Below are 25465 nucleotides of genomic sequence, written 5' to 3'. Positions count from 1 at the left end.
CGAAACGGGGGAACAAGCGTAGCTAGTACGCGGTTTGCAGCTCCGTTTCTTCTTAACATCGCGGTGGATGCCGTTGTGCGATCGTGATAGGGACAGCAAGTTTTCCATTTCGAAGATATTTATTCGAGTAAGAAAGCACGCGGCAAGATAAAAGCGTGAAAAGAGCGACGATCTCGACGAGAACCGGCGGATATGTATGCGCGTACTCGAATCGTTTGTCCTTACCGAACTTGACGTATATCGAGCGATGTATCTTGCGACGAGACACAGTAGCCAGTTGGTAGTTAATCGCCATTCGCATTAACGGATGACCGGTACGCGAACGACGCGTGGATAATCGCCACAGCCCCGTGCCATCAGCGATGTTCGGTGCGTTAATGTTTACGGCCTAGTCGAGAAAATTGCGTTCGCGCCATTTGCATATCTCGAACCCGGAAGGAAAGCGGCGGCTCGTTTTGCCCAGCCCCGTATCGAAAATAATTACAAACGGTATGCGCGCAACTGGTTCTCGACAATGTCGATGACCCTCGACCCTCGATAAACGCAACGCTCGTACCATTTTTTTGCCACTTCATTCTGAGAAAAAAGAAAAAAAAGGTACTATCGAAATTCAGACGATTTCATCCATCATCGATTTAAATCTGGGAGATAATCGAACTATCCGACCGACTCATCGTCCAGGGTCAGGAAGAAAGACACGTGGAAGGGCGAACGTATAGAAACGATCGGGGTAGCGATCAAAGGTGCGTGGCTCCGGTACGTGAGCGCATCTACGTAACTATATTTAATAAGGGACCGGATAGAGCACACGAGGGGGGGGGAGAAAGAGAGAGAGAGAGAGAGAGAGAGAGAGAGAGAGAGGGAAAGAAGAATCGAGCAGAACCTGATATGGTAATGGTAAAATATGAAGAGTACGAGAGGGCTGGCGAGTTCGTAGATGGTATCGAAAGCGAGGAATAACAACCGATGGAAAAAGAGCAGACCGAGAAAAAGGAGGAGGTTACGAAGATATAGAAGAAGAAGAAGAAGAAGAAGAAGAAGAAGAAAAAGAAGAGAAAGACGAAAAGGCAGAGAGGAGGAAGAAGACGAAAAAGAAGAACAAGATGCTGGCGTAGCGCGTTGCGGCTTTACGAGCAAGTCAATGACTCTGTACGGTCTTCGTGGGCCCCTGGAACGACTTTCAGCAGGCCGCTAAAGCAAACGCGGTCTCCTTCTACGGGGTGTGGTCCCCTTTCTATGCAGATCGTCCCCCCCCCTTCTGCCTAGCACCCCCACTGTATCGATCGGGCCCATTGTTTCGCCGGAGGAATCCTTCGCATCTGCTTGATTCGACCAAATGTTTCATCGCTGCCCAGCGAATCGTCGTGTTCGAGGTCGATCGAAAGAATTCTCTTGCGATTTACATAAACCTATCCTAAACTCTTCTCCGACTAGCTGGAAAAGCTTTTGCGCTTTAGTTTTCTAATTCTAATCGATTCTCTACCACCGAGTAACGTTGCTCTCGCGTTAACAAATTACTACGAATCGTGCACACGTTTCTCGTTATCTCGTTCGTAATGTGGCGCATTAACTAATACAGCGAATTAGGATTTCGAAAAGACGCTGTATCTACGACGAGCGAAGTTTCGAACGCGTGCGATTCCACAATCCGTGTTCGATGAACGTTTCTCGACTAGCTCGCGACAAATTAGCCACAAGCGCCGTGCCAATCGGTACAACGCATCAACGCATCAACGCATCAACGCGGCAAGCAATCGCTCTTGTCGGTTTATTTTTCGAAACGCGTCGCCTCTATCGTCGGTCCGGATCGAATCGAAGCCGCTCGGCTCGTCCGCCGTTCGAATACGCATGCAAATACGTCGTGTCTGTCGCCGATCGTTATTGAGATTCAACGGACGCATTAAATTAATCCAGATTTATATCCCCGAGCAAGACACGCACGGAAGAACACACGGAAAAAGCGAACGCGTGAGGCGCGGTCGATTCTCGACCGACTGCTACCCATGGCTACTCCATCGTGTCCAGAGAGCTCGGTTTACACGGCGTGGGTGTGGATTTATCGTTCCTTTCTCCTGGAGAGAGATATCCGAACAAAAGGGACCACGATACCTCTCCCCTCCCGCCGGCGCGAAGGAGGGGCCAGAGTCTTCCGAGAGTTGCGAGAGACCCCGGTCGAGTGGCACTCGTGGATATGGCCCTGTCACGACTCACCTTCCCCGACATAATGGAGCCGCTTATGCCTTACGAGCAGGCTGCAGCCCTGCGTTATGCGTCGCTCGCCCCGATTCTCGCCTAGTTCCCCGGATAACGCTCGCCTCCCAACCCCCGAACTCCAATCGAAAGGGTTCGTAGTTGCATCTGTGCGATTCGTACGAATCGTGAGAAAATCAGTTTTGTCGCAACTTGTCGCGAAGCATCGGAGGGCGGTATCGTTGGACGTGCAAGGCCGTTCGATCGAACGCCAACGTCACCAGTTCACGAGTATCTTTCGATGGGATAGCGGAAATTGAAATTCGATGATCGAAACGATAATCGAAAGAAAGATATTTTCTACGCTATATCTGTCCTTCGATATTTTCTACGATCTCTAACGATTGCTTTTCAACATAGCGATCGTAAGTGACCGTAAGCGATAGAAAACTACCGATAACGGTTTCTTTATTTATTAATATTAAATATAATATATTAAAGTCGGAACGAGTTTCGTTTTGTTTCAAAACGTACGTGTTTCGAGGAATGCACATTCGATTATTCTTTGCGAGTAACCGATTTAACAAGTTAACAGAGGATGGATCAAGTTTATACGGAGGCATTGCCGTAGAACTGTGTAGACCGTAGAGTGGAGAGGTACGGGATACGGATTACTCGGAAATTTGATACGATCCTCCGGGAAATAGTTCTATTACGTTGAGAAAGTCGGAGCACGGAGGACTCGAATAACAAACACGAGACTTTTAGTCGGTAGCCCTAGCTTGTCTAGTTCCGTGGCTCGGACTCATTTATCGTGCCCACGCCAGCTTTTATGAGAACGAAATGCCACCGGTATACCGATATCCTCTCGGTTGCAACCAGCCACGGACAACAACGACCGGTATCTGTCACTGTCGCGAATCACCGCGAATCACCGCGAATCACCGCGAATCGCCGCGAATCACCGCGAGCGAACCGAGAGACGTTACGTGTACCTCGCAAGCTCTTTTCTTCTATCGCCTCGCATCGTTTAATCGTTTTTTTTTTTACAGCAACAGAGGCAGGAGGGAAAATGTCTCGCCTACATACAAATCGATTAATAAAGAAAATTAGCTGAAATGTACGATATCTTTTCTTCGATTTTATACGTCACGCCTTTCGTCGCTATTTCACCCGATTCGCCATTCCGATTTTATCCGCCAGTTTTAAGGAAGAAGACGTCGAAGTAGCGATCGTTGTCTTGCGAACGAAGAGACAGAACCAACCGTCGAGATCTCCGTTCAGATAACAAAGTATCCTCGACCACCTTCGCCAACCGCTGTTCGGATCGCAATTTCCAGCAGTTTCTGAAAGGGCTGAAACTTGGTTTCGGCACAGCGGCAACCTTACGCCGCACCCCGTGTTTTCCGATAGAACTCGGAAGTAGGCTCTGAGGAAGAACGAGTTTCGGATCGATCGAAAGGAAAAAACGCGCGTAAGCAGCGAGCCAAAAGAGCGACGTGTCGATAACGGAGCGAAAATAGAGTTAGACGAGCGTTGACAACGTGCGAGAACGGCTGGTACAACGCGAGGACACGCCGTAAGCGACGTCGCACGCGCATGCTTCGTGTCCAGATGGTCCTGGCTGCAAACCATTCGACGCGGCGAGACGAGACGGGACGAGGCCGTCGTAGATGCACGGTCTTGTTAATTAAAACACGTCGAGGTGGAAACTGCTCCGCGAGAACAATGTAACGCGAAGGTGCCGATAAATCACGAACCTTCGCGTCGATCGGCGAAAGAAAACACGAAAGAAGAGGCGAATTATCGTCGCGTAGGCCGCAGGGAGGATACACCTCGGTGATAAAACTCGTGTACCGTTGCGAAGATAGCGATGAATATTTCGCGTCAGCCATCTCCACGTTTATCCAAGCGTGGTCGTATGTCTGTCTTTCCGTTAGCTCGTGTATTTCCGCTTGTGCATTTACCTATTTATGATAAGTGTGCGGTTTCTTCGTTCGGTGGAATTTCGGATTTTTGAGAGATTAACGAGCACCTTTGATGTCTAGCACCGTAAAACCGAAATCTCGCGTACAGCTACGTGACGATGGTAAGCAGATATTTAGGTCGCCGCCACGTACGTATAAAATGACAAAATATCCTAAGATAACTGGGTTGGTTACCGCCAACGCAAAGAGAAGTAAACGCGCGTACGAATAATTAACAATTAAGTAAGGTAGTGAAGGATAGAGAAACGGCCACGTTATCGATAAGAGGAAAGAAAATAGCGCACCGCGTGACCCTGATCTATTTCGTTGGCAAGCCCTACACGCAACGCTACACGGTCGCACGCGTAAAAGCGACTTGCGTAACAACAGCATCCGAGCAAGGGATCCAGAATGGCGAAAGCAACGCGTGTCCCCAACTCGCGCCACTCTTCCGTTCCTACAACCCCAGCGTTCCCCATCACGTTCACGCAGGGTACGCACTTTATGCTCGTGTGTTGGCATAAATCAGCTGGAACGCGTATAACTGTCCAGCAAGTTCTTCCTCCGCTCGTTTCGCCGCTCGGCCAGGCCTCCACGCACTCGCATGAATCGCGTTCTCGCGTTCTCGTGTTTTCCGCGACAAGAGTCGCGCCTCTGCGTGACCATGTACTACGCTATCTTCGGACACCATCCAACGTGGCGCGGCTTGATCGAATTCCATTCACAGATTCGAGAGGGTGAAGACGCACGATGACTCGTTGGAAGCACCGTTTCTTCTATCGTTTCCTACAGATACAACTCCGTAAAACCGCGGAATTTGAGGCCGCAGATACGCGAAGGAGAAAAGCGAGTTAATCGCCGGGGCACAGGATATCGCGATCGAGGAAGATAGGAACGTCGTAGTACCGTCTCTTTGGTTGTGGTTTCGTTCGTCGCGTCTCGTCGATGCGATTAACGACTTTTCCATTTGGAGGACGACAACACGAAAAACAGAAAAACCGAAGCACGTTGGTTGTAGATAGCCAGAGAAAACGAGCGAGTCTCCTTTTAGCCGCTATCTCGGCCAAGCGGACGATTGATCTATGGGCGTGCGGTTAATCGTTTAACCGGCGCTCGATAGAGCGGTTTCTAATTAGCGGAATGGAATGGAGAAGGCGTGATCGGATCGTCGACCAGGAAAATCTGCAGCAGGTCGAGGTCGTTCTCGGCAAAAGGGGCGACGTTCTCGATGCTCTTGCACAAGACAGAAAACGTGCCGATACGATAACGGAGGAACGAAAAGGGAGGAGAGAGAGAGAGAGAGAGAGAGAGAGAGAGAGAGAGAAGAACAGGTACGGAACAGGCGAAAGGAAGGTGACTTCTGCGCGGCACGAAACGAAGAAGAAACGCTGCGGATGAAGAAGCGGAGAAAGCGGAATGCTACAAATTGAACCATTACGACTACCTAATGCCTATGCGACCAAGTCGTCGAAGAGAAGCCAATCCCAAGAGTTGCAGTCCCGTAGCTAACCAAGGAATGGTTAGAATCTCGTTCTTTGCGAATGCCTGGAGCGGCTACTCTTTCGCGAAAAGCAAGCGTCTGGCAAAAACGCTGTAACTGGCCCGTCCAACGAACGTCCGAGTTGGTAAAACTTCACGGTAAAGAAGCAAACGGAGGGGCAGCAGCAAAAGGAGAGGGACGAGAAGGAAAGAAAGTACGATTCGTGGATGGAAGAAATCGGAGAACCGACGGCATGTAAGGTCGATGCAAATTGAACCGTTACAACCAACTACACGAGCAAATTATTTCGAACGCGCCTGATCTAGAGAGAGAGCGGTTACAAGCTTGTCGTAAATATGCATGTACCTCTGGAGAGCCGGGCATCGTCTACGGTTATTTTCTTCCTCGTACGAAAGGCAGGAAGAAAGCAGCGACATAACGAAATTCTTTGGGAAAATTACGACAAAATAGAACATTTCGAGCGTTCAGGTGATAACTATACCTGCACCGTCGCAGAATGAAAAAAGTTTCATGGTACTGCGATAACTTGGAACGTAGAAGAATGGACGAACAAACGCGCCAACGACGACCAAAGGAAGGAAACTCAAAGATTCCTCGTAACATCGAGGATATAGTTATGGCCTTGTTCCGAAGCGTTTCCTCTATAAAAGGAACAACTTCAACGGGCTCTGTCCTATCAACGACCCATTTGGGAGTACGCGATCCGGACACGCTTCTTACGAGTTTCGATTGCCGCCACTTATTCCAGCGTCGTGCACTCTAGAAGCGTGCAACGTATCTAAAAGAAATGGTGGCGCCGCAGCCTTGCTAAACGAGAATCACCGGCCGGCCGAAGGGTAGGCCTAAAACTCGTAAATCGCGACGCGACGTAAAATTCACGAAGCGCGACAGCAAGTAGCGTTTCGATACCTATATAGGTCGTTGTATCGCGGAACCAGTCCGATACGATAAAGCGAGAAAAGGCGGTAGCAATGTCGGCGAAGCGACGGAAACTCATCGGTGAGAGCAGAAGCAGCAAGGTGGAACAGCCCGGGCGCTTCTTTAACGGGAAAAGGCGCGCGCGACCGAAAGCAAAGTAGCGTAAAAGAGGATGGAGGGACGTGGCCGTAGAACGTAGAAGGTGGGGTCGGTCGGTCGCCATGGTTGTGGTCCGCCTGGGAACGACAGGACCACGCATTGTGATCCGGCCGGCGAGAAGGCCACGCTAGGCTGACCCTAACTTTACATTAACCATCTACCGTACGTGTACGTGGTACGCGCATAAATGGTCACCATCCCCTGGCTCGAGTCGTACCTGTTGCACCAGCTAATCATTGCCTCACGGACGCGTTCTTTTATATTCCTTTTCTCCCTCTCCTTCTAACCCTCCTGTTCGTTTGTCCGGCCATGGGACAAGGTTGCGCAACGGGCCGCCTTTGCGAGATACTGTCTTGCCGTTGCGTCGTAAACAGAGTGGAACGTGGCTTGTTCGAAGAGAGGCAACGTTCGTGCGCATGCCGAAATGCTAAATCGCCCTCGCAAAGCGATCGACGTACAGCGACCCGATCCACTTTGTTTCTTTTCGTTCGTTGTTTTCGATTCGCGAGAGAGCCGCGAAGAAACGGCCCCGGGTATCGCGAGGTCGATCTCAGGGGAGGAAGACGACCTATCGAAATTTCAAGCAGTGGCTTGGTTTTTACTCGAATCGAAGTAGAGAGACAGAGCGAGCGAGAGAGAGAGAGAGAGAGAGAGAGAGAGAGAGAGAGAAAGAATAAAAGCGATAGGAAGATTCTTTTCTTTTATTTTTTATTATTGGAAGATAACGTTCCAAATCCGTCGACTTTAAACCAATCAAGTGGTGAATTGTTTAACCCAACCTACGTACCTTTAACCATTCGGAACAATCGGTGTGATTCGATTACATATACTCGAGAATCAGCCTGGTAGCAAGTAATTGAAACAGAAACAATTTGAAAACTCACCCTCGGGACAGATGCACTGGTAATCCAAACCGTCGATCTGATGACACGTGCCTCCATTTTTACACGGCGATGGGTCGCAGGGAATATACTCGTTCTCGCAATTTTGGCCAGTATATCCGCTCGAGCACATGCATCTGCAAATGAAACGCGACTCGTTAAAATCGTTCATCTTCCAAGTGTTCCACGAGAACGAGGCTGATTGTTCGATAAAACGGCGATTGGCCGAGGTGATAAATTATTAGTTAATGCTCGCTCGATCAACTCCTGCAACGCTAATTACACTCTGTGTGTGTGTGTGTGTGTGTGTGTGTGTGCGTGTTGGACGAGCTTCTCGTTAAGGAGAGAGAGAGAGAGAGAGAGGGAGGGAGAGAGAGCAAAACTTGTTTACAAAGTTGTATCAAACGTAAAGTCAGGTGTTTAAGATTCTCAAAAATACCGTGATATACGTCGCAAGATATTTATTATTTATATTGTCTGCACCGGTGCAACCAATAAATACGATGCGACGAATATTTCTTGTTTCGTTCTTGTCTCGGAGCTTGTCTCGTGGCTTGTCTCGTAGCTTGTCTCGTCGAGAACGACTCGAACATTCCGGTAGTAAATATCTTACAGAATTGTTTCGATCGCTGTCTATCGAAGCAGAAACGTTTTTGCTTATCCGTCTAATAAGAGTCGATATCACTGACTTTCGAAGAACAGGATTTATTAACCTCGCGATTCCCCTACGATCTTAAAAGTGTTCGGTACGATAAAGTTTTCACATTTTCAGCCGTGTACGTCCTACTAAAGTACCATTTACCGAAATGCGCATACTTGAGTAGACGAGCACGGAAAAGTTACTTACAGATGGACATACTGGTCAACGAATTGGAGGATCGTTAATAGGAGGAAAGGTTTCGTTTTATCAGCTAAGACAACGGATGTGACAAAGTTTTATAGATTTGATAGGACTGACGTGTCATTTATACATTATATATATATATATATATATATATATATATATATATATATGTACATGTGTTACTGCCATAGTCCGTAGTACGATGATCGGGCCAGATATAATATATAATATAATACATAATAGCTTGTTTACGTTTTCGGGCCAAAATTCTCGAACGTAAATCGTTGGTTAAGGGGTTAACGAACATACGACGGAATCGTTTCGATCGATTTCTCACAGTTTTGCCATTCGTTTGCTCTCATCCAGGCAACACAGGAGACCAATAAACCGCGTTAATTATTGGGAGAATCGATACATATTTATAATACCGGTTCTGTCGTAGCGTCGACTTCTTACGCTCGACGCGGTACTTTTTATGCGCATATTTATACACATCTATCGGCAAAAACGTGTGAACTCGACGAATAATTGATACACAAGGTGTGCGTGTGTGCGTGTGTGCGATTTACAGGTAAAATGTGGAAATCGTAGAGTTTAAAGGGACAAGAACGCACCTTGAGCCGGTAGCCAGCAGAAGAACCAAGAACACACGCGTAAGATACATTTTCGCACGAAATCGATTGCCCCGGGTCGCAGGACGACGCTCTCCTCATATTTTGACCAAGATTCGTCGGGTGTTCACTTCATTTTTAATAAGGCTCACCATCGTTAAAACAGCTACTTTCTTTTCATAAACAGCGGAATATCACTATAGAAAAATAAACACATCCACCTGTACACCTTATACACTAACGATCGCACGGTATATGCGCGCGATAATACCAAATTCACAAGTTCACACGCCGTTGATTGCACTAGTTTCCTATCACAAATCGTATAGTCGTTGAGCAATAATTATCCAACCGAAGCAAACACAGTTTCTTCGGAAGACGTATACGAGGACAAAAATGACGATTTTTCCACTACAAAACGGATACCTAGTTTTTTTCAGCCAGTACGCTGGTTTATCATCGGCTGGATCCCGTTACGGGCATATGGTGTTCCCCTCGTTGCAACGCGTACACCGCTTTTCATACTTTCATTTCTCCATTTCTTCCTCGAGTCAGGTTTCCTATAGCGCGGCGAGAGAAAAGTCGCAAGATCGGAAAAAGAGTAGAAAATTGGCCGAGTCGTCGCGTCGGCTCATAGCGTTTCACGCGATTGCACGCGATTGTCCGACAACCAACGACCCGATATAATCCTGGGAAACTTCGGTTGGCGATATCGTGGATGACGCTACTGTATATTTTCTGACAGCTACTTTCGCCAACGATGGATAATCAAATAAACTATGCGAGGTACATAACAAAATGAAGCGTACGCGAAGGTCGAAGGTTTAGGACGGGGGTTAGGCGAAGGAACGAGAGATACGAGAGCATGACGGTGGAACGGGGGTGCGCGTGTGTGCGTGGTGTATCTCGGCCGTTCCTCGTTCCAGAGAGAAACGTCGTAGCAGCCGCTCTTTTCTCACGCTCTTTCTCACGCGTCGTTTTTGGTCGCCGTGGCGCGTTTCGCTTCGAACGAAAGAATCGAAAGACGGACGAGGATGATTCGTTTCGGGCGACTACGCCGCGAGTGCTTTAAACGCCCTTAAATTCGCTCAAATTGCCTCTATCCTGTGTTACGTGTCGGTTCGCCGAGAAGCTGGCCATGACGGTTGAACGGAGGGGTACGTAGCGTTGCTAAATCTCGTCTCTCTCGTCATCGTGCTTCCGTCGAGCTACTCGTTTTCCAGCGCATTTCTCCAACTGCCTGTTATCGCCCCTTTTTTTATCGCCTCGTTTTTTAACGAGCCACTCTTTCGCGTAACTTTCCACGAAACACTCTTGCACGACGATTTTACACAGAGAACCGAATTCGCTAGTCAAATTTCGCGCAGGCTGCCACTTTGAGAATCTCGCGGCAACCGAAGAAATATACAACGATACGAGATATCGCGACGTATAAATCGCAGTCGCTCGCGAAACGCGATGTACTGTCAGGTCGCGTAGCCACTTGTTTTCGCGCGTATTTACCACAGTCACAGTTGGCGAACCGAGGAGGTGAACTCGGCAGAGACACGCGTAAAACGTGTATCATCGGCAAACGGCTAGCGACAGACTAACCTTACTTTCCAGACTGGGCCGTTCAGAGGGCGCCACCGTCATCGGTGACCCTCTCTGCTGGCGGTGACGACGCGACCGATCCCCCTCCCCTCTGCTGCAGCGACGCTGTCTGTCTTTTTCCAAAGTCCCCTCGGCTCGTTCCGTCATCCTTCGTTGGTCTTCGACTATGCAGCGCGTTATCCCACTTTTGCGCACGGTCGTCTCGCCGTCTGCTCCGATCTTCTCGCTTTAGCTACCACCTAGGACCCTGGGTCGTAGCAACGATGCGGAATCATTGCACGCATGAATGCATCTCACCTCCTCTCTCTTCCTCGCCCTCCTTCGTCCTCGATAGTGTGCAAGAATTTTGCTAATTCGATAGTTACACGATATTTCCCTGCGCGTATACGCCGAGACATCGCGAAGCCAAATTCGCCGCATGCTAATTGTTTGCATTTTTTAGCGTTTCTGTCAACGTTTCGTTCGTACCTCCTGACACAGCCCAACGATATACGGCTTCTATATTATATCAACTTTCGATGATCTTTACACTTACAATTGCGATTCTCGGTCGAATATTTGTTTTATTCGTCCGATCATGGAACGGTTAATTTCACCGCTCTTGTATTCGTGTAAATTTACACGACGCTCGAAGAGTCCACCCGTATGAATCTTTAATCCGCCCGTATGAATATTTATGCGCCGCGCCGGTCGAGCAAACAGACTATAGGCAAAAGCGTGCCGGAGGCGCAAAAATTTCGATTAAATCTTGTTGACCGGCACGCTTAACAGCATCTCCGGTGCCGGAGTCGAAGGTAGCCAATCGAAAAATTTCATTTCCACTTGTTTACGCGCGTTGTTCGAACCGAATGGATTACACGCACCGCGCAAACCAGACAACAAGGTTTTCAAGGGCTTTCATATTTCTCCTAACGATCCTCCTTTGTCCTCTCTCTCACTCTCTCTCTCTCTCTCTCTCTCTCTCTCTCTATATATATATATATATATATATATATATATAATACCGAATATTCCAGCGAGAGCGTGAAATTCGCTCCACTTACTGTATGGAAAATAGCATCGGCGGACCAAGTGCTACGCGCCAAGCTGATATCGGAATAAATCGTATAGTCGCTGCTCGGAATATTTCGATCGAACGTTACCAGAGAGCTTGTGAAACCCGGTTTTGCAACGTAGTCGTAAAACTAAAGAATCCCCCAGCCAGATCGACGCGAAATATCGCGTCAGATCGTAGCGGCAGCAAATATTTCGCGACCATAGATTTCCGCCTCTATCACACTGACGCGAAAAATTTTCTAATATCGTTTTTTCCGCAATGGAATTTTCTTCTCTTCTTCTTATATCAAATCGAATACGACCGATACGACAACTGCGTAACTATCTTTGATTCTTTAACAAATTTTATCGCTGTTTCTTGAAGATCTTTATCGTTATTCCAAAGAACGAAGCAACGTGTTTGAATTTGTATTTGTTACGAAACACGATTATACGCGTATTTCGAGCAGATCAGGGGCGAGGTAAACCCTTTGGATCCGAGGATTCGCGATCCTCGATCGAGAAGAACACGAACCATTTCCATATCGCAGTCGGTGCTATTGTTACGAATCCGATCGGTGTTCTCGACCGTTGTCCGTCAATTGTTCGATTCGGCAGGCATCGAGAGAGACGCGTAAAATGGTGCTGGTTCCCGTCCGACCATTAGTCGAGCACGCGGTCGACGAATCGGCCAAGGGCTCGGCCGCGTTCGTGTTTATGCATCTCCGATCTATGATTCGTATCGGGTGCTCGGACGCGACAGGAGCAAGTTCCAGAGCGAGCCTCGACCGTCGACTGTCGAAGGAAGAAAATATGTCAGGTCAGAAATGATTGGGGAACCAGTTGGCGAGCAGACTTCCCCGTGGCTCTTGGCGAAGAAAAAGAAAAAACAATTCGCAAGAAGCTAAAGAAGAGAAAGCTTGTCGGAAATTGTTTTTACAATCGAATCCCGTTCTCTATTTGTTTCTCTCGTTTCGACAAATTCCAAAATTTACAGTGAAATATAAAACTGTCGAAAACGTGTCGAAAACACGGTTGTATTTTCCTCCGGTCGATCTTATCCGTCGCTTTACGTCACTCACCTGCTTACAAAAATGTAAATGTAGAAATTGCGTAGGTATGCATGAGAACGCGTGTATCGTAAGTTATACGAGTTTCCGATCGTACTTTTATCCCTCGTTTTCGTTCGACTGCTTCTTCTATCGCGTAATATTTCTGACAACATCCGTACTGTTGGCCAAAGAAAGAGGAGAAAAAGAATATCGTGTATAGCATCGTCGAACCACGATTTCTTTTTCTATACTACCATTTTTCGCTCTGCTAATTAATTAGACACGCGATTAGCATTAAGATTCTGCTGGTAATTAAGTCGTCAGTGTCGGAGAGTTTCTACCACCGAAGAACACCGAACGTGTTTCGGCGATCGAAAGCATCGCGCCACAGGACTCGCCGACGAACGAGAGGTAGATCAGGAGAGAACAAGAGGGCAAGATCGTTGCGTCTACTACGCGGATTCTGGGAGTTTCAAGCGACACCTTCAGAAGGTAAAGTAGTCCAGGAAGGCTGTTGCACTTTGGCGAGCAGAATCGACGCGACGCGACGTCCAGTTATATTTCGCGTGTCGACAGATCGAACGGAACACGAGCGAATCGGAGAATCGTAGCGAAGGTGTTGCAGCTTGTTCGGGAAAATGAGTGATACGATATCCCCTGCGTTGTTTTAACGGGTAAAATTTGGCCTTAATCGTGGCGTGTAAATGAGGAAAGGAAAAAAAGAAAAAAACTGAAGAAAAAGGATAGACGAGGAATTTAACGGAAACCACGACGGCGCGTTAGACGACGGTTTGACCGTTGGTAATGTTGTAAATTGATAACAGCCGTTTGTATACGAGGTTCACCGATTTAATTGATGCGAAATTGGAACGGTGCGGGCAGATTGAAATCACGAACGATCGAGGGACGGGAGAGCGGTCAGGTCTCTCTTCAGACGCTCCTTCTCCATCATTTTTACGAGGCTATCGAGTCCATCGATGAAAACGTTCTCGCATGAAATATTAAGTATTCTCCCGGCTAATAATAACCTTCCACTTTGGTCCGCGCGTTGCTTCGGATCGTTACAGCTTTATAACGTTACGGCGTTATCGAGAAACTTCGTGTTGGACATGGAAGGAAAGAGAGAAGAGAAAATGTCAACCACGTGAACGGTGATCGAAAAATGAGTAGATCCCGTGACTCCTTCCATGTCGTTTATTTCGTCGGATACAAAGTACAAACGTTATGTAAATCTACGCTTACGCGTTGTTCCTTCTCTTTCGTAAATAATTAGTAGGGAGACGTAAAAGAATCGGTAGCTGTCGGTAGCTGTCGGTGGCTCTGAGTATTCGTCCGGTTGCTCGTACGAGGGTCAACGAAACAGAAACTTCAATTTGACGGCAAGTGCGTTACGAACGTTACGCAAATGGGCGACGATGGGCTACGTCGATGGAAATCGCGGGAAAAATGATCCACGCGTTACGATAAATGTAACGGATGTCGCAAGGATATTCCGGCTGCCGGTTCCCGGTTCCCGCGCATTCTCGTTCTTTTTTCGCACGGGACTGCTACACGATGTTGTTCCAATGGAACTGAGATCTAGATCATCTCATCGATTATACATCAGCGTTTCCGTTACATTTCGCGAAACGAGAAACGAGACTGCTTCGCACAGCGGCCTTATTTTATTAGTAGGAATCGTGTCTTTGTTTGTTGAAATTACTTTGTACGTGTTTCGTTCAACGATAATCTTATTTCTGAATACCAGTGCGTGAAAGGAAAAATATTTGTACCGTCGCGTGTATAGCACAGACTACTTATCCTTGAACTATATCTGTTTGTTTCATAGGTCGCAAGTCCAATGGCACGTATCTATCGATAAATACAATTCTGGCAATTCTGACAAATACAGTCGTCTTTCACCATGATGTTCCGGGCCTGACGAAACTTTTAATTTGCCGGATTAATCGTTACGCTTGAGCAACGATTAATTTCGCGTCGGGTATTGTGTGTCCGGGGTTATGACGTAAACGGATGCACCGCGCGTAAAACAAGGAGCATAACGTTGGACTAACGCGGCTAATGGAACACTAGCGCAGGGCGCTTTCCCACCGTCGTAATTGCCTGAATTGGGCTCGATAATCGTTACGTCAGACGATTCTCGACGATAAACTTCCCCGTTGAATATTCTTGCTGTTTGCACAATTTTACCACGAATCGGCGAAAAGTCGAAGCGACTTGGTCTCGTATTCGTCCTTTCTATAGAGTGTTTCTATAGAGAATTATAGCCAATTATGGTTACAGTTATCAAGCGAATCCATAGAAAAAAGAGGTTGAATATAGAAAAGAATAAAATATTTTAAACGAGGCATGATTTAAAGAAACGTAGCAAGTATATACGTGTACGGGAAGATTATCGAACTATCGATGCTTCGATTCCGCAACTCACGAAGGATTCGTACTCCATCGACTATTTATTGTATTTTTAGGCGAATGAAAAATGTGAAAATTCGAACGACGAATTACATAATTTATTCCATAACGATTCCTATTACGTGCATTCTCGTACGGGGATTTGCCCAATTCCGCAACTGCGTTGGATTAAAACGAATCCGTCGTATAGATCACGTATGGCGTAAATATTGTACTGCGAATAACGCGATAGATCATACACGCCCGACTGAAAAACCTCGTACGTAGAACGTAGATGTTGCTGCTACGCTAGTCCGAGTAGATCGAGCGACTATCCTTCAACGCCTACGACGTTCCGCGTGATTATAAATAGTGGAAGAGCGACCGATACGACGGGTACTGCAGCGGTAATTAAACAATCGTCGGCCAGTCAGCTCGTCCAATCATCGATAATTTCTTTTTACGATTCAGCGTCGAAAGCTGTTACTCGAGCTTGTGTCCGATCCGAGCTACATAGGTAGGTTATTATTAACAGCGTCCGCTGCGCATTTTTTCTGGATCGCGGTTATTATATAAATAGAACGTTTCTAAGCTTTCCACGATCGTCCTCGAAAAAGGAGAATAACGAAACGTATAGCTCGTTTGCATCATCCATTCTCTAAAAAGACTGAAAAAAAAAGGCAACGGAATTCAACCTTGGCAGCTCGATCGAGTTTTACACGATTAATATCACGCGTTCAACTTCTCTCGCCGATATACGCAGCTCTTGTTTAGTCGAAATACGCGCCAAGGTGCAAACGGATACGTGTTACTGTATATTTCTGACAAATTTCTACCTTCTTTCCATTAAACGGTTGTTGTGATGATTTTTTTTCTTTTTTTTTTTTTTTTTTTGAAAACCTTAGCTCCCTTCCCATAAAGTGCTACACATCGTATACGTACACGTATAATTGTACACACAGCATAATAACTATACGACGCGTTATCGTTATTGCCTTTCGATTCTTTTCGATCTACCTTTCATTTACGCTATATCGTTAGCGAAAATTAGTATAAATCGCTGATATACCTTTGAATTACGTTTAAATACGATTTCATACGTAGTTCCGTACGGAGCAAGACTATTCGCGACAAAGCGATTATACGAGAGGAGATGGACGAGCAAAAGGCAAATTTTCAATATCTCGGTAAAGTAGACAGGCAGAACTGGTCGAGTTACTTTACACTCGCTTTGCATACGTTGATACTCTCGTACTCGAAGCACGTAATGGACCTCCGGAGAAGAATTCCAGCCGACGTGTTCGAAAAATCCGAATGCCCGGTCTTCTCGATGCGTATCAACAACACCGTTGATAATACGACAACCCAGGTCGAACGTTTTCAACGTCTCCGTATTTTCTCCGGATAGACAAAGGTCCTCGATGGTGGAGAAAGATCGTGTCGCGGCTAGGCGAGCGCGTAGTTGGGCAAAATTTGAAAACGCCGCGCGTCTGCATTCAAGGCACGTAGTTATCGGGCGGCGGTCGGTGTCGCGGCCGAGAAACGGGTTCTTCGAATCGCTCGAGATCCTTATTTCCACTCCGTTCTTCTTTCTCCTCTGCTCTTTCGTGCTCTGTTTCCACGAGAGAAACAGACCCGATTGACCTCGTCTAAGGCTTCCTTTATTCCGTGGAAACGACTCGAAAACCGAGTTGTCGACTAATGTTGGTGAATCGTCGGCAGGCCAGGCTTTGCTACGTGACACGGCCACGGGCACACCTCCAGCAGCGGTTGTTGTCAGCGATGGAGACGGTCGGAACGTAGAGCAAGGCTGTGAGAACGCGAACACCTCTTCGTTACATCACTTTCTTCTTCTGCTTCGGTTTCAAGGTTAACGACAATCGCGCAGCAGATTTTCATCTCTCTAGCATTAACATAGATACATAGCGGATCGTGATCGCCTTTAACTTTCTGCTCTCGAGCATGAAAAAACTTGTTCGTCGATTAATCGGCAACTTGAGAGAAAACGGTCGATCGTAGCGGAAAAATGGTTAACACCGTTGCTTAAATTTAAGGGATCGTGATAGAATTGGTATCTACGGATTCCTTACAGTCCAATAATCCGAACGAAACAGTAATCTTTTACGCGTTTTCGTACGTTTTCATACGTTTTTATACGTTTTTATTTTATATATCTCAAGGTCTTTAATATAAATATATCTCAAGGTCTATCCGATCTATTTGCTATTTATAGACGATTATAGGTCGATGTATATTTTACCGAAATCGTAATTTGCGTCGTTATCAACTAACTTATCGTTAGTTGAGCCGAAGCTCGTACCACACGGCAATACGTAGGTACAGGAGTGGAGAAAATTTGGAGGGAAATACGAGGGAAAAGTTTTCAGAGAGGAAAAGACGTTGGGATCGCGATCGAAACTGTATTCGTTGATTCGGGAACAAGACGAAAAGGAGAAGCGTGGACGCGTTCCGGGATACGAGAAGGCGGGATGATCCAGATGCGAGTTTCGGCTGGAAGCTGGAAAGAAGCGGACTCTGCGGGGTCAATCGCAGCGAGGTTCGAAATTGCTGCGGAGGCCGTAATTTATTGAGATCCGTTGCGGATCCATCGTCGCGTCGGGTTAGAAGGTTAAGGAACGTCGGTCCACGTGGCCTTCCATTTCCCTCGCCTCCGCTCAATTAAATTCTACTTCGAGCAGATCGTTTCATAAATCACATCCTGCCCTGAGCAGCGAGCACGCGCACAGACTCAGCCAACCGCGTGCACTTTCTCGCACGTAGTTTTCCGCGTAGTGGTAGCGGTAGCGGACGGTGATCGCGAGCCGCGAGAATACCTTCTCGAACGTTAGAAACGCGAGATTTCAGTTTGATCGTTATTACGGACAACTGGCATAAAAGCAACTTGTACGAATGGAAATAATTATCATACGTTAGCGATATCGGACGTTTCGTAGTTGGAATTCGATTATTTATCGCGAGTCGATCGAGTGCCTGTCCTCGACGCGGCGATATGCTCGGCCACCGATTCAACCTAACTATTTAATAACATAGCAGCTTCAGCCAGCACCACCTGGCGGTCAGGCACGCCACGTCAAAGTCTTTATTAGACCCAATTGAACGTTATTGCTTCTCGAGCGCAAGAGGCATCGGTGGACGGAGAAAGGCGGAGCAAAGGATTGCAGAGGCGACAGCGACGAAAGAAGGCGGGAAGCATGGAAGCATGGGAGAATGGGAGAATGGGAGAATGGGAGAATGGGAGAATGGGAGAATGGGAGAATGGAAGAAAGAGAGAGAGAGAGAGAGAGAGACGATAGCGGTTCTTTCTCTCGAGAAAATACGAAAGTATTGAAATATCCGATAAGCAATATAATTCTTCCGAAGACGGTTGCAGACTGGCAAGGTACCGAGAGACAGGCGAAGAAAGACTACGCGTTCCTGTTGTGTATCCGAGGTTTAATGCCGCGACTAAATGGGATGCGCGTACGTCGATGCGTATATGCGGCGTTAACTATCCCTGGCGAGGAAAGGTTACAGGGTCTACGCTCTACAGGCAGAGGCGGATTAACGACGTTAAACGGAATTATTGGGTAGCGGTGCGATTAACCCCTCGCCGATATTTATTAGCCGGCTAAAGCTCGATTATTTCTATCCAAGTATGAGTTTGCCTCGTCCGTGTTAACCAGATACCGTTCAATTAAGGGTGCGCGCCGGCATTAACGTCGCTTTCTTTCTCCTCCCTTTGCCGTGTTCTACGTAAGCCAATATCGCGGTGGCGCGAATACATCCTTGCTTCTGCGATTACGGGCGAGCGATGCCGACGCGATATTGCCTCTGCAAAGCTGCCGAGATGGACTTTTCAAGAAGGTATCGATATCCCGAGCGGTAGAGTAAGCGTAGTGGTAGAACTACGACCGAAAGGGGTAGCGAGGTTGAGCCGCGTAAAATGTTTCCGAATATTCCTCGATGTTTCTATTTTTCAGAGAGTAAAGCGACTCTCGCTGAAATTAATCGTACGTAGCCGTTTGCATCGAGCCTCGCTGTCGGAGACGAACCGTATTACGGCCGCGTTAGATACGTTTCGATCGAAACGATGGCGATGGAGAAGCTAGAAAGACGAGGAAGACGTTCGGGGGACGATCGCAGCCTGGACGAGAATACGATTTCGGCCGGCCGACGAAACCGCCCGTCTCGCGCCTCTTCCCGACGAAAACGAAACGAAAAGGTGGAGCGTACGTGTAGAGTGCGGCGTGCACGCTCCGAGCCATCGGCGTCCGGTTGATATAATTCGATATAACGTCGCAGCCAGCGACATTATCTGCTCTCGCGCGGTCGACTCGACTCCGGTCTCGATTAATCTCGACTCGATCTGAACAAAGCGCGGATTTATGTTCTCCGCGCCACGCCGCGGCCGCCCGGCCTTAAGTTACCCGGTGGAACCAGTTTTTGGCGAGCTCGTTTCTTTTCCGCAACCCCTTCTTTTTTCTCTTTTCATTTTCATCCTGCCAACTTCGGTGTTCTACCGTCTTATTTGTCGTAAAGGCAAAATATACAAGCACATATGTATATCGTAATCGTATAACACGCTCTTGCGTGCAAGCTTAATTATTTACTTATTTCGGTACACTCGCGCGGTACTATATCTCGAAACTGTAACAGCGATAACCGTTTCGTCGTTGAATTACCGAAATCACGCGCAATTTTGCAGTAAACGTAGGCAGAATTTCACGGGCGAACATCGAACTCGGTAACGTAAATATAACGTTGGAAATAAACGTTGCGCTCGTATACGTACAGCCCGTGAAGTTTTAAAAAGCAAAACCGATTTCTCGATCGCGTAACCCGAGTTTCGCTCGACCATTCGAAACTATAGGAGGAGCTTCGATGGGATAACAGGATCTGGCGAAACGGTGATAAAAATTGATGCGAAGTACGTAGTTGACACGATGCGCATCGGCCGATGGTCCTGCCGATGGAACGAGCGAGAGAGACGCAGACGGAAGTAAGAAGGAAGGAGGACCGATGAAATCGTGGAATAGGTTAGCGGAAAATCGAGTGGCATCGGTGGTTTCGTCGAAAAGGGCGAGAGCGCAATTTACGTTGAAAGAAGATACGTAAAGTATCGGGAGGGGACCGTTAACGATGTCGTTCGACTTACTTGTACGATCCGTGAATGTTCTTGCAGGAGCCATGTCTGCACGGGTTCCTGTCGCATTCGTCGATGTCGTCCGCGCAATTCGGCCCGGTAAAGCCGGGTGCACACGTGCACTTGTAGCTGTCCTCCAGCGACAGACACTCGGCCCCGTTTCGACAAGGCGACGAGGCGCAGTGGTCTTGTCGTTCGCAGTGCTCGCCTGGAACACACAGAACAAAAAAGAACGAATGGTAGACATACACGACGAGCCGTTTACACTTTGAACGACGTACGGAAATCTCGACCGAACTCTGTAAATCGAATTGCGAGAAGATCGTTTCACAGCCACGGCCGTGTCGTTAACGATATACTCGCGCATACTTTAAAGCTGCGGTAATACGCTCTATTACAATCGCTGTTATCAGATATAACGATACCATTAAATATAGGTGAGCATTTCTAAAGTTTAAACGCCTCTGACTTTCTGTACTTTCGATACTTTAAATACCATAGATCGCCCTCTACGCTGTACGTGTTACGTGTATGGTTTTATATATACGAAGTATAATATAAGTTTCAGACAGCCGGTAGAGAAACAACAGACGTACAGTCGCACGAAGCTTTCTGCTCGTTTAGAAAGCGTTTCTTCGCGTACTTGCACGGAAATCCCATCTTCGAATCGTTAAGTAAAACGGATAACGAAGGCTTGGCAGCTGCTAGCGAATAGATCGAGCCGAAGAAGAATCGAATAAAAGGGGAGCGAAGGGGAGCGAAGGGGAGCGAAGGGGAGCGAAAGGGAGGATGAAGGCCGAGGGGTGCGTTCTATCCTACCGTACGAGTATGGATCAACTCATGTATCCGTGTAAGAATGTACGCGAGAATGCAAGAATTTAAACGTATAATATATGCACGTGGAAGCTTACGACGTAACAACGGCTTAACGACGTAAAGATTTAAGAGGGAATGGTCAACTACGCTGAAATAGGGTGCGTAAGATGCGTATATCGTACGAAAATAACTAAAAATTCGAACGGTACCGCTTAGATACGTGTACATATCAAGAAATGGAATGGTACCGGACGCTGAAATCGACGTTAGTATTAATTTGATCTTTTCCTATCGATCGCACGCTGGCAAGTGGGCGTGATACGGCTAAGGGTGCGTTTACCACCCGTTTTTACGAATCGCCCGTGCCGAGGTTCGCGTCCGGTCGAGAAGAGAGATATCGTTCAAGACGGTGGCAACGACGGTGACAAAGTTTTGCTATCTACGTAAAATCTTATTCCTCCGCTCTCGAAGGTCATCGCTTAGCGAAACTAATTACCAGAGTCGTGGTTCGTCGTTCTGCCGAATCTAAGACGTCTTTGCCTCTGGATCTGCGCGCGATCTCGCGTTATCAACGAATAACGTGCCATCGTCGAGACGAAAGCAACGAAAGCAACGAAAGCAACGGAAGGAATCGAATTACGTATATAACGTCTTCGTATCTTCCAATTTTTTTATCCAAACGGTAACCGTTTTGTGCTTCGCAGGATATCTCGAGATTTTTACTAATTTTACCAATTACTAACCGCTAACTACGCTTTGCCGATACGAATGATATAATACGACGACGATAAAACAAGACAAACGTTAAAGACAGAAAGCAGGAAAATTGGTAGATTAAATGTGAGAACCACTGGCCCAAAGGTACCGCCGCGGCGAAACGCTGTATCGCTCTCCGCCAATTATCCGGCTGGCACAAGCTTCTCCTTTTCTTCCTTCTTCCCTTCCTCTTCGTTCGTCCTCGTTTTTCTTTCTTCTTCTTGCGTCGTTACGAATTTGTCAAGAGAGCGCGTGCGCCTGCGTAAAGCCGGCCCATAAAAAATCCTCGTTCGACTACGCACCGAAACTTCCGCCATGCGAGCAAATTCGCCAACGAATCCCCGACGAAACTTCTTTCGCGCGTTTCTCTCGAGGAAGAGCCCGACACGCGAATGCCTTTGAACGCATCGACTACCGCGGTTATCTCTTCGATCAGGTCCATCCACGACCTTTTACGTAAGCAAGTACGCGTAAGGTACCTGTTGATTCACCGCCGCTCTTCGTTCGTCTCGTTTTACTCCGTTAATATCTCTCGGTAATACGAATTCGCGCCAGCAGCTTGACGGCCATCGGCCGCTACCTATCCTCCGTTCTCGGTATCGTCTTCATCCTATCGGTTTTTATCGTTTCACCTGTCGCGTCCTTTTTTCTAAATTCCCTTTTCTTTTTTCTTACGGCCAATTGTTTTCAAGCTATTTCGATCGTTGCTGTTCGAGCGTTGCTCGAAGCGCGTTTTCCAATCTAAATTTAAACTTCATTACCGTATATCGTTTTAACGTGGCGTTTAACGTTTCAACGGACGCTATAATCAACGTGTTTGCGAAATAATTGTGCCACGATAAACGTGCGAAGCCTACTCTGTAAAGTTGTTGGAAAAAATACCGTGACCGGAGAACCAGTCGGATTACTCGTACAACTCTTTTTCTCGATAAAAATCTGCCGTTTCGTTACGTCGCAACGCGCCGTGTCAGTTCTTTTTTTTTTTTTTTTTTTTTTTGTTTTTGGTCGATTTAGAGAATGAAATTACTGAGAGATCCTTACCGGTGTATCCAGTGGCACAGGTGCAAACGTATTCGCGGAGCGATTTCAGATTGCAAGTGGCACCGTTCAAACACGGAGATGAGTCGCACGCGTTCTCGATGGGTATCTCGCACAGGCTCGCGGTAAATCCGACAGGACAGGAACAGGTAAACGAAGGTGTACCACCCCCGCTACTTTCCTTCACCCTGCACGAGCCACCGTTCTGACAGCGTGGTCCCGTGTGGCACGGGTTCAGATGTTGACAGTATTCTCCCACGTATTTCGACGTGCATCTGTAACAGCGTAAAAATAATGTGCATTAGCAAAGTCGGAGATTTCGTTGTTCGTCGGGAAATCGGTACGAGTTATTATTTTTTAGAACGAACGATCTATGACGAAAGAAGGACGAATCTATTGCTCGGAGGCGCCGAACTGGAGACGAAGGGCGAAGAAGAAAAGAAGAAAAGGAGAATTGCTCCGACTAAGCGATAAGAACGGAAGAAATATGAGCGGTGAAAGTTTCCACGAATGGTTTGGAAAACGGAGGAGCCCGATCCTCGGCGCCCACGCTCGCGCGCTCTGCCGAAACTGTCATAAAAATCGGGCCTATTCGCGGAAACGCTTTCATCTTGGCGAACTTTGTAACTGCGGGCATTCCGTTTCTTTCTCCGCAGCCCCTAATTAAACCTTTCCTTTATTATTTCGCGTAATCGTTCGCTTCCGTCGGCAGGAAGCCAACTGTAAAATCTCGCCGGGATAACCCGAAAGAAACCGCAAAACGTTTCACGAGCTTTCCACGAGGGTCGTTGGCTGCGACGCGATCCGGAAAGGTAAAGTTGAAACAGCGCAGCGTCCAACAGAGAATAAACGCTTTATAAAGAAACGCCTTTCTTTCTACCGGTTCGCAACGATCGTCGGTTCGAGAACTCGCATCGTGCTCCCTGATGGATCGGACTCGGTTTCGCGAGAAACCGTCGATAGGAAGAACCGAGAAACGAGTCCCCTTAAGGGTAACTAGCGCCTCCTTTGGTCGTTGCGAGATCGGAAGAATTTTTCTCCGACGAATCGAGCGCACGTTCGTCCGACTGGTTCGATCGAATCGAATATTCCCTCGGTATTTTCTAAGGACACTCGACAAATTGGAGCGAGTCGTTACCGAGTAGAACGACTCGCTCACCTCGACTGTAGTAGAATGTGACGGAATCGCAGTTTCTTTGCTTCGCGTGGCGTGGAATTCGTATTCGATCTCACAGATAAGTCGTACGTTATTCGAGTTGTTCAAACGAGATGAAACGTATCCGGCTTAGGTCGATCGCGTATCGTTATCCACGCGGATTTTACGCGTTAACCTCGTTCTTCGCATTCTACGCTTAGAACGATGTAACGTTATATCGTAATACAACAAAGCGGCCGTATCGCCAATTCGCATCTTGGTCGATTCGAAATCAGCCATCGAGAATATCCGTGCTCGTAAGCGCTCTTTCTTATTACTTTCGAAAATTCGACTTTTATCCGGCATCGTTGCCGATCTTACTTACGTCGACCAACGGAACTCTCCGTAAAACGAGTGGCCGTTGTCGAGAGCGCAGCTGGTTGCAAGTTGGTTCACGCGCGACTTCTCCGTCGACTTCTTGCATCGAGGATATCGCGTATGCGAGCGCTTAGAAGGCCGCAGCCGGTATCTCTATAAACGGAAGCGACGATTCCACGGCCATTATTCGCCGGCAGCGAGTTTCTTCTCGACTACCGGTCCGGTCCAGCCAGCAGCAGGCCACGTTCAGCATCATCGCTTGGATTTATCGACTTCTGTCTGTGAATATTCCCTTTCTAAGCTAGCCAGGAACGTAACGAACCGAACGCGGTACCCACCACCGACTAGAAAAACCTCGTATACGTATACGTATCGCGTATACGTGTCATCGTCTACATCCTAAGGGACACGTTATTTTAGAAAGAATCGAGTTTTCGTTTTTACGTTTTCTAGATAGGTAAGTGAGAGATTGCCTGGTTTACCACGCAGTTGTAACGCGCTTCGAAATGACCGATTTCTCGTTTCTTATTATACTGTATCGAATCTATCCCGACCAATCTTATCAATTCTTTTCGCTGTACTTTCTTCGTCTTGCGTTTAACGTTAAAACGTACCGCCAAATCCTCGAAATTCGAACGATCTACGTCGTATCGTGTTCTTCTCGCGGATACGACCATTCTTTTCCGATAAATGAAAACTCGACCGAATACTTTTTCATAAAATCGTGAAATTACCGAATAAGATGTATCGGAGCGATAAAATAATCTATCGCGTAACACGGTGTAAAGTGGAATGTTTACTTTATATTATGTACTCTGCTGATCTAACCGGTACGATCGCAGCAGTCTCGCTACGATATCGTGTCAAGTACACTGTAATTACACTATCGTGTACTTTATTAACGAATGTGGGACGCACGCGTCCTATGATTTAGCGAAAATGCGCGTTCCCTGTCGCTTGCGATCCAAAGGCATTCCATGGACAAGACGATATCGTCGAAATATTCATTTACTTTCGTCTCATTTTTAGCCGAACCTTGTTTCGAACCGGCAAACGT

At 47.2% G+C, this 25465-nt stretch overlaps 1 protein-coding gene across 2 annotated transcripts in view; it reads right to left on the bottom strand.

Moving 5' to 3' along the window:
* Positions 1 to 25465, bottom strand: part of N (neurogenic locus Notch protein) — a 182879-nt gene that overhangs the window by 89864 nt on the left and 67550 nt on the right. Inside the window, exons 3-5 of one of the 2 annotated variants that reach the window (XM_069112802.1) lie at positions 22899 to 23170; positions 20298 to 20493; positions 7620 to 7753 (exon numbers count right to left, since the gene is read on the bottom strand). In XM_069112802.1, the coding sequence (XP_068968903.1) occupies positions 7620 to 7753; positions 20298 to 20493; positions 22899 to 23170 (602 nt within the window). Of the gene's footprint in view, positions 1 to 7619; positions 7754 to 9074; positions 10322 to 20297; positions 20494 to 22898; positions 23171 to 25465 lie in introns of those variants that run through there. The other variant, XM_069112803.1, reaches the window with a different exon arrangement.

The sequence above is a fragment of the Bombus flavifrons genome, chromosome 5 (assembly GCF_040668555.2).
Source record: "Bombus flavifrons isolate JBK064 chromosome 5, iyBomFlav1_principal, whole genome shotgun sequence".
Classification (NCBI taxonomy): Eukaryota; Metazoa; Arthropoda; class Insecta; order Hymenoptera; family Apidae; genus Bombus; species Bombus flavifrons.
Note: the sequence above shows the minus strand (reverse complement) of the source record. Positions and strands in the feature narration are given on the sequence as shown.